Genomic DNA, 13,107 nt, shown 5'->3' on the forward strand with positions numbered 1-13,107 from the left:
TAAATCAGTTGAAGATATTCGCTGAAAATGCACTTTTCCGTTAGTAAAATTTATAATTAATTGTATGGAAACTCTGACGTTACGCTAGCAAACTGTCAGTCTATCAGAGAATTGGTATACCAGTGTGTGTATTACAGCATGGTAGGTCAAAACAAATTATTCCGCTATTATTTACACACTCAGGTACATAAAAATTCTGGCTATTCTGCTTGAGGATAGACTGGTTTCTATATGTTACGTTTCACAGTAATCTTAGGATTTGAATAATACGCTAAAGATAATTAAAATAATAAACGATGTTTTTTTATCTGAGCACTGTGTAAGACGTAGTTAAATTATGCAATATCTGAAAGGAATGTGTGGCATATTTCAGTGAAGTTACAGCTCGCGGATGAAAGAGAATAGTTTTGTCTTTCGCTTTTTTTGTAGTGTTTACAGAGGGGAGAAGTGTAGTGGTTTGTAGTGATCGGTCATACTCAGAGCTGAACTACAGTTTTGAAAAAATGACATGATTCCCCCGGCCATGTTTGAAAAACTTTATTAGAATTACTAGTAGCAGACAATGCCAGTTTGAAAGTTCATCTGAAGGACACAAAACATACTATAGATAAAATTCAAACAATTAAAAATTTTATAAATTGGAATAAAAATACCAAAGTAATATCATTTTGTTGGATGTAGCAATAAACAAACATAATAGTTACTTCTAGAGATGGTTTGTGTTGTGCTATCAGCAACTACAAATTATTACACACACATGCCCATACACACATGATGTGCGGTATATAGATATAAACCAGGTACAACACTATGTACATTTTGAACTGTAATACTTTTTGCTTTACCTTCGATCCACTATATTTTACTTTAATTATTTTGTTTTGACAACTGTTATATATAAGCCCCAGCACTTGGTTTCCGGTGCCTACTTCACATTATGATATGCTATAATTGTGAACGCTTGCTTTGCAATAAAAGACATAGGTACAACTTCACATAATTCCTCAACCTTTTGCACTAAGATATGAAGACCGAGATTTGATTCTGTACGTGTAGCTTACAAATAGAGACCGAACATATATCGTATAAATATTACTATGCTCTATCGTGACAATTACACTAAACTCTTCTGTACTTGTTCTTACGTGTGACATCGATTTATATACGTAAGTATCAATGTCTCCCACGTAACTGTTAGTAAAAGCCAGAGAAATACTCTGAAATCGTTTCGGTAGTACATTAAGTTCCTTGCATATTTATTCGTTAACTGTCAGTTAAAATTTCCCCATGCACTTGCGTATATGTGACGTTCAAAAATGGTTCAAATGGCTCTGAACACTATGGGACTTAACTTCTGAGGTCATGAGTCCCCTATAACTTAGAACTACTTAAACCTAACTAACCTAAGGACATCACACACATCCATGCCCAAGGCAGGATTCGAACCTGCGACCGTGGCGGTCGCGCGGTTCCAGACTGAAGCGCCTAGAACCTCTCGGCTACTCCGGCCGGCATATGTGATGTCTTATCGTTTTCGAAAGGATGTCGCATATCATGCAACTCATGATTCAGAAGCTGACCGTTGACGATTTTGCTGATCACAGATCTCATGGCACATGATTTTTCAACAAGCTGACGAAATATATATACAGGGTGTTTCAAAAGTGACCGGTATATTTGAAACGGAAATAAAACCTAAACGAGCAGCGATAGAAATACACCGTTTGTTGCAATATGCTTTGGACAACAGTACATTTTCAGGCGGACAAACTTTCGAAATTACAGTAGTTACAATTTTCAACAACAGATGGCGCTGCAAGTGATGTTAAAGATATAGAAGACAACGCAGTCTGTGGGTGCGCCATTCTGTACGTCGTCTTTCTGCTGTAAGCGTGTGCTGTTCACAACGTGCAAGTGTGCTGTAGACAACATGGTTTATTCCTTAGAACAGAGGATTTTTCTGGTGTTGGAATTCCACCGCCTAGAACACAGTGTTGTTGCAACAAGACGAAGTTTTCAACGGAGGTTTAATGTAACCAAAGGACCGAAAAGCGATAGAATAAAGGATCTGTTTGAAAAAGTTCAACGGACTGGGAACGTGACGGATGAACGTGCTGGAAAGGTAGGGCGACCGCGTACGGCAACCACAGAGGGCAACGCGCAGCTAGTGCAGCAGGTGATCCAACAGCGGCCTCAGGTTTCCGTTCGCCGTGTTGCAGCTGCGGTCCAAATGACGCCAACGTCCACGTATCGTCTCATGCGCCAGAGTTTACACCTCTATCCATACAAAATTCAAACGCGGCAACCCCTCAGCGCCGCTACCATTGCTGCACGAGAGACATTCGCTAACGATATAGTGCACAGGATTGATGACGGCGATATGCATGTGGGCAGCATTTGGTTTACTGACGAAGCTTATTTTTACCTGGACGGCTTCGTCAATAAACAGAACTGGCGCATATGGGGAACCAAAAAGCCCCATGTTGCAGTCCCATCGTCCCTGCATCCTCAAAAAGTACTGGTCTGGGCCGCCATGTCTTCCAAAGGAATCATTGGCCCATTTTTCAGATCCGAAACGATTACTGCATCACGCTATCTGGACATTCTTCGTGAATTTGTGGCGGTACAAACTGCCTTAGACGACACTGCGAACACCTCGTGGTTTATGCAAGATGGTGCCCGGCCACATCGCACGGCCGACGTCTTTAATTTCCTGAATGAATATTTCGATGATCGTGTGATTGCTTTGGGCTATCCGAAACATACAGGAGGCGGCGTGGATTGGCCTCCCTATTCGCCAGACATGAACCCCTGTGACTTCTTTCTGTGGGGACACTTGAAAGACCAGGTGTACCGCCAGAATCCAGAAACAATTGAACAGCTGAAGCAGTACATCTCATCTGCATGTGAAGCCATTCCGCTAGACACGTTGTCAAAGGTTTCGGGTAATTTCATTCAGAGACTACGCCATATTATTGCTACGCATGGTGGATATGTGGAAAATATCGTACTATAGAGTTTCCCAGACCGCAGCGCCATCTGTTGTTGAAAATTGTAACTACTGTAATTTCGAAAGTTTGTCTGCCTGAAAATGTACTGTTGTCCGAAGCATATTGCAACAAACGGTGTATTTCTATCGCTGCTCGTTTAGTTTTTATTGCCGTTTCAAATATACCGGTCATTTTTGAAACACCCTGTATATATATATATATAAAACTTTCAAGTTTTTCTTTTCTATATACTATAATTTTTTAATTTTTATCGTGGTGTATTGTATGCCTTTTAGGTGCACTTGAAAATGGACGGTGTCTGAAACTAATAGTGCAAATAAAGTAATTTTAAGCACAGCCTGGTGGAATAATGTCTCTTTTCAAACTTATTGAGGTTGTGTGGCCCAGCCAAAAGAAAATAACTAAACTGTAATGCCGTGTCGAAGCACTTTGGGGTGAATGTGACAACAGTACGCGCGACGTGTTCCACGTCGTTAGGTGTTCCCTTACCTTCATGATCTCGTACTGCTGCAGAGTGCACACTCGCGGCCCTGGATCGTCCGGAACGGAGTTATTGAGGAAGTCCAGGTCTGAACCAGATTCCTGCGAAGCACTCAGCTCTTGCGAGGCATCCGCAGCGGGTGTCGTCTGCTCCTGTTCCGTCCAGTTCCCTGCCGGAGCACAAAGGCTCGTGTCAGTCGCCAGCAGTGAGAGACAACGTGCAGTTGACGAATCATTTACAGTTAGGTGGTCTTTCAGAGGTGTACTCATATGCTGAAACATTCTAGACAAGATGAACAGAATCTGCAGCGTGCATCGTTGAAATGTAATAGTCGCAGCAGCGATATTCGTGTAAGTATCTGGAATCTATAATAATGACGGGTGGTTAGGCCATGGCAGCTTTCTTTACGTACGTTACACAAAGTGGCCAAAAGTCGAGGGATGGCAGTGTATGACTTTGGTCGACGGCCACTGAAGCCTGTGCCGAGCATTTGGCCTCGTACGGTCTTGGTAGAAGCGGATTCTTGACGGTCAATGTCCAGTTAAGCTGACGCAGTAGACTATCAGTCCCTCTGTATGCGTTTTCGGAGGCGACGTGATGTCCGTTCGGGAAACACTTGTGTTCATACTGCGCGGCTAATTCTCCGTGTGGAAACATTGTTTCTGCGATGCGTAAGAACCATCTTAGAAAGGGACAAAACGATGTAGACGATTGTAAAAAAAAAGAAAAGACCTATCTCTTGGTTCTGTAATGTACACAACTGTATGAGATGTGTATCAGTATTTAACAGAAATGGTAGTTGTTCTGACAACGTCCAATTGCTTAGCAACAGCCGTTCTGCGGAAGTCGATATCAAATTTCGCGCCCTATGCATCTCAGATAATTGGAGACGTGTTCGTATGTAATTTTTTCCCGTGCATAGTTCGATACTAAGGTAGCTTGGCGTCGCAGGAATTACACAGCATTGGAACTTCGGCACCGCAATAACCACCGGCACCTACGACGGGCAGTACGGTGATGGTGGAGTAGTGTACGGCAGGGACGCCCGTATGTTGCAAGTGCACCACCGAAGCTGTCTACAGTCGCAGTAATGGACCTTGAGACACGACAGGTAGAACCTAGCACTGGTTGCAAAATACCAACTGACGTGGAAACATGGGTGGCTGCAGGTAACAGATAAGCAGTAGATCTGGAATGACAAATATTGTCGCATGCATGGTGTCGCTAAGACGTGTGGTAGTGGGTAATTAGAGCGATCCTTTGTCAACTTATTCATATGTGTATCAATGTTCCCCTCAACTGGAACATACAAAGAAGGAGAGGTAAAAAAACCAAGTATACTTTTCTGCCTCGAGTCACATTCACATTTCGTTGAATAGTTTTGAACACACCGTAGTAGCTCCACCTTCTGATCCAGAGCAAAGCTGCCGGTCGTACCACACTCCAAAGGGACGAGGTTATGTTCAATGGGCTTGCAGCCCAGTGACATACTTAGAGAAGGACTGAACCGCCTGGGGGAATCAGCAGTGTGAAAGATTGTCAAGAACATGATTCTCTTGCACGTCATATTGTAAACTGTTGCTTTCGACCGTGAAGTATGTAAAATGAAATTCACAATTAAAGAGATGGTTTTCTTTCACGCCGTTTATCACTTCCCCACCTATCCCACCATCCCCATCCGACAAACAGATCACCATAATCAGTATCACATGTACACACTTCATAAGTCAATGTGTAGAATTCTGGAATTTAATCCCACACATTGGCGCAGCGACTGGTCATCAGGAATTTTACGCCACTACAACTCCCCTCTTGCCAGCCTACTGGTAGCAGCGCAAATTTTGTACCATTAGGATTTGAAATGATGTCCCTCCGAGCCGAGCTTCAACGCACAGTCATGCATTACCGACCTTGGCTATGGGGGCGGGTACGTAAAATATCATTGAAAAAATTGTGTATGTGGAATTAGGGTTCACACTGCAGATGTAGTGTCATTACAACCAATTTATGTGTTTTTTTCAAATATCTGTAAGTGCGATTTAAAAACTAATAGTTACATGTATGCAAACAGTAAAGAGAATTCTTTATATTTAACAGATGAAAAATAGAAGCCCACTGAAGATGCTGCAACTCCAGTGAAACATGTTTGGGTTAAAAAAGAAAACTGTATTTTGCTAAAGGCGGACCCTATCCAAAAACATATGTGGTGTATTGGATGTAGCTCCTGAATCCAATACCCAAACATTTGAATTTGGATACTTCCTCACTAGACCACGGGCTCACACAGCACAACAACATCTCGGAAGTAGACAACACTTCCTCCCGATACGTCTGCATATTACAGTGTTGCCAGACTGTGCAGATGTGAGGACTTAGCGTTGTCAGGGGCGGTCTGTTCTACTGGCCAGCTTAAGTGAACGACTCGGACATAGTCACTGTGGCGCCGGCCGGTGGTCAATTTTTATGTCTATGACTGTACATGTATGCCACATATAGTATACATGTCTCTTCCTCCCCCTCTCTCTGTTCATATCCTCTTCCCTCATAGCTCAGCTGTGCCCGTCCACTCGCGTATCGCCTGAAACGCATTCCAACACTATCCACACAAAACGCTTGTCCTTCAGGGAAGCTGTGATGTGAGGTATTGGCAAAAGTTTTCACCCCAACCCCTTTCTAAAAGGCTCAGAAGAAAGCGAGTTAGTAGTGCACAGTCATCCAGTTCTGAGCTATGCTTAAAATTTAAAGTGTAGCTTATCAGGAACATACACTACTTGCCATTAAAATTGCTACACCACGAAGATGACGTGCGACAGACGCGAAATTTAACCGACAGGAAGAATAAGGTGTGATATGCAAATGATCAGGTTTTCAGAGCATTCACACAAGGTTGGTGCTGGTGGCGACACCTACAACGTGCTGACATGAGGAAAGTTTCCAGCCTATTTCTCATACACAATCAGCGGTTGACCGGCGTTGCCTGGTGAAACGTTGTTGTGATGCCTCGTGTAAGGAGGAGAAATGGATACCATCACGTTTGTGACTTTGATAAAGGTCGGATTGTAGCCTATCACGATTGTGGTTTATCGTATCGCGACATTTCTGCTCGCGTTGGTCGAGATCCAATGACTGTTAGCAGAATATGGAATCGGTGGGTTCAGGAGGGTAATACGGAACGCCGTGCTGGATCCCAACGGCCTCGTATCACTAGCGGACGAGATGACAGGTTTCTTATCCGCATGACTGTAACGCATCGTGCAGACACGTCTCGATCCCTGAGTCAACAGATGGGGACGTTTGCAAGGCAACAACCATGTCCAAGAACATTTCGACGTTTGCAGCAGCATGGACTCTCAGCACGGAGACCGTGGCTGCGGTTACCCTTGACGCTGCATCACAGACAGGAGCGCCTGCGATGGTGTACTCAACGACGAACCTTGGCGGACGAATGGCAAAACATAATTTTTTAGGATGAATCCAGGTCCTGTTTACAGCATCATGATGGTCGCATCCGTGTTTGCCAACATCGCGGTGAACGCACATTGGAAGCGTGTACTCGTCATCGCCATACTGGCGTATCACCCGACGTGATGGTATGGGGTGCCATTGGTTACACGTCTCAGTCACGTCTTGTTCGCATTGACGGCACTTTGAACAGTGGACGTTACATTTCAGATGTGTTACGCCCCGTGGCTCTACCCTTCATTCGATCCCTGCGAAATCCTACATTTCAGCAGGATAATGCACGGCCGCACGTTGCAGGTCCTGTACGGGCCATTCTGGATACAGAAAATGTTCGACTGCTGCCCTGGCCAGCACATTCTCCAGATCTCTCACCAACTGGAAACGTCTGGTCAATGGTGACCGAGCAACCGGCTCGTCACAATACGCCAGTCACTACTCTTGATGAACTGTGGTAACTCTTTGAAGCTGTATGGGCAGCTGTACCTGTACACGGCGTCCAAGCTCTGTTTGACTCAATGCCCAGGCGTATCAAGGCCGTTATTACGGCCAGAGGTTGTTGTTCTGGGTACTGATTTCTCAGGATCTATGCACCCAAACTGCGTGAAAATGTAATCACATGTCATTTCTAGTGTAATATACACTCCTGGAAATTGAAATAAGAACACCGTGAATTCATTGTCCCAGGAAGGGGAAACTTTTTTGACACATTCCTGGGGTCAGATACATCACATGATCACACTGACAGAACCACAGGCACATAGACACAGGCAACAGAGCATGCACAATGTCGGCACTAGTACAGTGTATATCCACCTTTCGCAGCAATGCAGGCTGCTATTCTCCCATGGAGACGATCGTAGAGATGCTGGATGTAGTCCTGTGGAACGGCTTGCCATGCCATTTCCACCTGGCGCCTCAGTTGGACCAGCGTTCGTGCTGGACGTGCAGACCGCGTGAGACGACGCTTCATCCAGTCCCAAACATGCTCAATGGGGGACAGATCCGGAGATCTTGCTGGCCAGGGTAGTTGACTTACACCTTCTAGAGCACGTTGGGCGGCACGGGATACATGCGGACGTGCATTGTCCTGTTGGAACAGCAAGTTCCCTTGCCGGTCTAGGAATGGTAGAACGATGGGTTCGATGACGGTTTGGATGTACCGTGCACTATTCAGTGTCCCCTCGACGATCACCAGTGGTGTACGGCCAGTGTAGGAGATCGCTCCCCACACCATGATGCCGGGTGTTGGCCCTGTGTGCCTCGGTCGTATGCAGTCCTGATTGTGGCGCTCACCTGCACGGCGCCAAACACGCATACGATCATCATTGGCACCAAGGCAGAAGCGACTCTCATCGCTGAAGACGACACGTCTCCATTCGTCCCTCCATTCACGCCTGTCGCGACACCACTGGAGGTGGCTGCACGATGTTGGGGCGTGAGCGGAAGACGGCCTAACGGTGTGCGGGACCGTAGCCCAGCTTCATGGAGACGGTTGCGAATGGTCCTCGCCGATACCCCAGGAGCAACAGTGTCCCTAATCTGCTGGGAAGTGGCGGTGCGGTCCCGTACGGCACTGCGTAGGATCCTACGGTCTTGGCGTGCATCCGTGCGTCGCTGCGGTCCGGTCCCAGGTCGACGGGCACGTGCACCTTCCGCCGACCACTGGCGACAACATCGATGTACTGTGGAGACCTCACGCCCCACGTGTTGAGCAATTCGGCGGTACGTCCACCCGGCCTCTCGCATGCCCACTATACGCCCTCGCTCAAAGTCCGTCAACTGCACATACGGTTCACGTCCACGCTGTCGCGGCATGCTACCAGTGTTAAAGACTGCGATGGAGCTCCGTATGCCACGGCAAACTGGCTGACACTGACGGCGGCGGTGCACAAATGCTGCGCAGCTAGCGCCATTCGACGGCCAACACCGCGGTTCCTGGTGTGTCCGCTGTGCCGTGCGTGTGATCGTTGCTTGTACAGCCCTCTCGCAGTGTCCGGAGCAAGTATGGTGGGTCTGACACACCGGTGTCAATGTGTTCTTTTTTCCATTTCCAGGAGTGTATTTGTCCAATGAATACCCGTTTATCATCTGCATTTCTTCTTGGTGTAGCAATTTTAATGGCTAGTAGTGTAATTTAAAAGCCATTCCAAAACATGAACAAGAGGTAGAGATGAAGGCGTGCTAATAAAAACGTGTTGACAAAGTATCGATGTAGTAGAATACTGACCAGCATACGCGTCGACGTCGGCGTCGGCGTTGGCCGTGGCGGCGGGCGTCGGCTGCCGCAGACAGGCGAGCTTGTGGTCGAAGGCGATGCGGCGGCGCTGGAGGCAGGCCTGGCGGTGCAGGTCGCAGTGCGAGGCGTAGCGCCGGCCGTCGCTGCCGCAGACCACCAGCCGCGCGCGCGCCGGGCAGCGGCGCCGGCACTCGCAGGAGGCGCGCCCCGCCCCGTCCAGCCGGCACTCGCGGCCTGCGCCGCACGACAGCAGCGAGCACGGGCCTGCAGTAACAGGTGCACTCGTCATCTCAGACTGCCTGCCAGAAGGGTAATGGTGCACGCGGGTCGGGACTCCTGCCCCGGTATCTCATCCGGCGTATGTGTTGTTGTTGTTGTGGTCTTCAGTCCTGAGACTATTTGATGCACCTCTCCATGCTACTCTATCCTGTGCAAGCTTCATCATCTCCCAGACCTACTGCAAACTACATCCTTCTGAATCTGCTTAATGTATTCATCTCTTGGTCCCCCTCTACGATTTTTACCCTCCACGCTGCCCTCCAATACCAAATTGGTGATCCCTTGATGCCTCAGAACATGTCCTACCAACCGATCCCTTCTTCTATTCAAGTTGTGCTACAAACTCCTCTTCTCCCCAATTCTATTCAATACCTCCTCATTAGTTATGTGATCTACCCATCTACTCTTCAGCACTCTTCTGTAGCACCACATTTCGAAAGTTTCTATTCTCTTCTTGTCTAAACTATTTATCGTCCATGTTTTACTTCCATGCATGGCTACACTCCATACAAATAATTTCAGAAACGACTTCCTGAGACTTAAATCTATACTCGATGTTAACAAATTTCTCTTCTTAAGAAACGCTTTCCTTGCCATTGACAATCTACACTTTATATCCTCTCTACTTCGACCATCATCAGTTATTTTGCTCACCAACTAGCAAAACTCCTTTACTACTTTAAGTGTCTCATTTCCTAATCTAATTCCCTTAGCATCACCCGACTTAATTCGACAGCATCCCAATATCCTCGTTTTGCTTTTGTTGATGTTCATCTTATGTCCTCCTTTAAGGGCACTGTCCATTCCGTTCAACTGCTCTTCCAATTCCTTTGCTGTATCTGCCAGAATTACAAAGTTATCCAAGAACCTCAAAGTTTTTATTTCTTCTCCATAGATTTTAATACCTACTGTGTTGTATGCTGTGAAAAGGCACTAACTAGATACAGTAATGGGGAGCATACTGTATGCAAACTAGTACTCACACAAAAAAAATGAGCTGTGCCTTTTTGTACAAAATGTAATGTAGTTGGATTCTGTACTGGGATGCGTTGTTGCTAGATGGCGCAGTTTTAGAATTATTCATGAAAAAGGTAAAAAAGTGAGCCTCAAAAGCGTTTTTCTTGAATAACTCGAAAACCATTGCCTCCACCGGAAAAGTATCCCAGTACAAAACTTAACTACATTAAATTTTCTATGTAAAGATCCAGCTAATTTTTCCATACGACTAATATTTTACGTATGTTAGTGAGCAAGAGAATACGAAAATATTGTGCGCAGTGTTTTAAGGCGTTGTAGGTTGCATAAAACTCAGGGATAAGGGCAGTTGAATTACTCTGCATATGAAGAAGCACTTACAGTTAAGGTCATAGAGGTTGCGATAGGCATTGTAATTGGAGGAAAAGATTAAAGACTATAGACCAGTGCTGGCAGAATCAGATGATGAGCTACTGCAGGTGTTGAAGAGTGTTGCGAGAACGGGTGTGGACTGCGGAATGACGGTAAATATATGAAAGAATAAAAATGATGAAGACCGTCAAGAAGGTAGCGTCAGTAACACATTCTTAGATGGAAGAATGATGGAATAAGTGAAATCCTACTGAGAAGTTTAATGACATGGAATGGAAGCTGAGCAGAAGAGATAAAGAGGAGGATATTAATGGAAAACACAGCCCCTTCAAAAGTCAACTAGCTACTAATAGCTAGAAGAACTCCAACGGAACTACACAACAGATTTACTAAGTGTTATTTCTGGAATGTAGTGTGATGCAGCAGTGAATCACGGACAGTGAAATAAATGTTTACCAACTTTTCAAACATAAAGGTGCGCTTAAGGTGAAATGGACTGAGAGACTTATGAATGAATAAGTAATGAAGAAAGTAGGGGAAGTGATCGGAACGAGGGAGAAAAAAAATCTTGGCTGGTACATATACTGCGTAAATATTGTCTGAAGCCAATAATTATAGGGGCAAATGTGGACGGAATAAGAGGAAGAGGTAGCAAGAGAACTATAATATTGGATGACATTATAAATGGACGAACATAGAGGCAGATGAAAGACGGTGCTCAGTACAGGGTCCGATAGGGAGCCTCCATTTGAAGCCTGTCATAAGACGGATGCAATAGCCGGCCGCGGTGGTCTAGCGGTTCTGGCGCTGCAGTCCGGAACCGCGGGACTGCTACGGTCGCAGGTTCGAATCCTGCCTCGGGCATGGGTGTGTGTGATGTCCTTAGGTTAGTTAGGTTTAAGTAGTTCTAAGTTCTAGGGGACTTATGACCTAAGATGTTGAGTCCCATAGTGCTCAGAGCCATTTGAACGGATGCAATAACGAAAAAAGAAAGAAAGAGCATTTCCCACGAAAGGCAAGATTCACGCTTGCAGTCTCGCTCTTTCATATGTTTTAATCCGACAGAACTTTCAAATGGCGCACACCTAAGTATATAGTAAAAAATACAGTCCAGCAACTTGTTATTTGAAAAAAATTGGAAATTTGTGGTAAGTACTATGCGACCAAACTGCTGAGGTCATCGATCCCTACGCTTATACACTACTTAGTCTATCTTAACCTGACTTACACTAAGGATGACACACACACCCATCCCCGAGGGAGAACTCGAGCCTCCGACGAGAGGAGCCGCGCGAACAGTGACAAGACTCCCAAGACCGCGCGGCTACCCAGCGCAGCTTGTTATTTGTCATTTATATTCATTTCCACTGCTGCAGACATCAGCTATTCCTCTGTTAAGACTCAAACAACAGACATCGAACTGTCAGCATTGGCCATTGGCAGACTGCGGATATACTCGCAGCGGCCGGCCTTATTTAGATGGGGTGCTGTGTTGCTGATAACCTCCGTACATCACGCTGCTCGAACGCTGCAAGGGAAATGACTCTTTGTCCCGGCGTTTCTCAACGGTGAACAGTTCACGTGCAACACTGAGAGCTCTGGTTGTAGGAAGTAAGTTTCAAAGCTTGAGATATCAAATAACAAGTGATGCTAATCTATCTCTAGTAGAAGTTTTTGCTTTTGCCCGCTTCCAAAATAACTATGGAACCAGGTACCAGCTGTTGCGGTGGAAGTGCACAGCACAACTGGTAATTGACAATCATATGAAAATAAAACATAAAAAATTAATTTGACTGCAAATTACAAAACATAGGTGCCCAAAAAGATGTAAGGAAATCTGAATACATCAAAGTTTGTAAGGGTTGTGATGTTAAAACGACCAGAACGAGTATCCTTCTTTACGAATGTTTTGTAGAATAAATGGAAAGAAGATTAAAGTTTACTTGGCATTTACCGCTCTCTATGTCACTACCTAAAACTGTGGACAAGATCCACACAAAATTAGGTATTATGCTCTGCTCATTAAATTGAGTGTACTCTTTCCAAAATGTAGCGCACAGATGTTCACGTACCAGACTGATTGTGCCCCTCACTAGAGTAAATTTTCTTTTTATTTACTACCTGATACGTACATTTATGATGTAACCATGACCCCACTCGTATTATAGATCATGTATGTTTGTCACTATGTTACAGTTTTAACTATTTGTATGCATAATCAAGGCTCAAAGAACGTGAGGGTATTTTTGCAATTTTATATTAATGCGCTTGTATAACATTCATTTTGTGAG

At 45.3% G+C, this 13,107-nt stretch overlaps 1 protein-coding gene across 1 annotated transcript in view; it reads right to left on the minus strand.

Annotated features, from left to right (window-relative positions):
* LOC126253249 (follistatin-related protein 5-like) overlaps positions 1 to 9,479 on the minus strand; it is a 144,934-nt gene extending 135,455 nt beyond the window's left edge. The window contains exons 1-2 of the mRNA XM_049954487.1: positions 9,240 to 9,479; positions 3,501 to 3,764 (exon numbers count right to left, since the gene is read on the minus strand). Coding sequence (XP_049810444.1) covers positions 3,501 to 3,764; positions 9,240 to 9,479 — 504 coding nt within the window. The remainder of the gene's footprint in view (positions 1 to 3,500; positions 3,765 to 9,239) is intronic.
* Positions 9,480 to 13,107: the final 3,628 nt, after the last annotated feature.

Source organism: Schistocerca nitens, chromosome 1, assembly GCF_023898315.1.
Source record: "Schistocerca nitens isolate TAMUIC-IGC-003100 chromosome 1, iqSchNite1.1, whole genome shotgun sequence".
NCBI lineage: Eukaryota > Metazoa > Arthropoda > Insecta > Orthoptera > Acrididae > Schistocerca > Schistocerca nitens.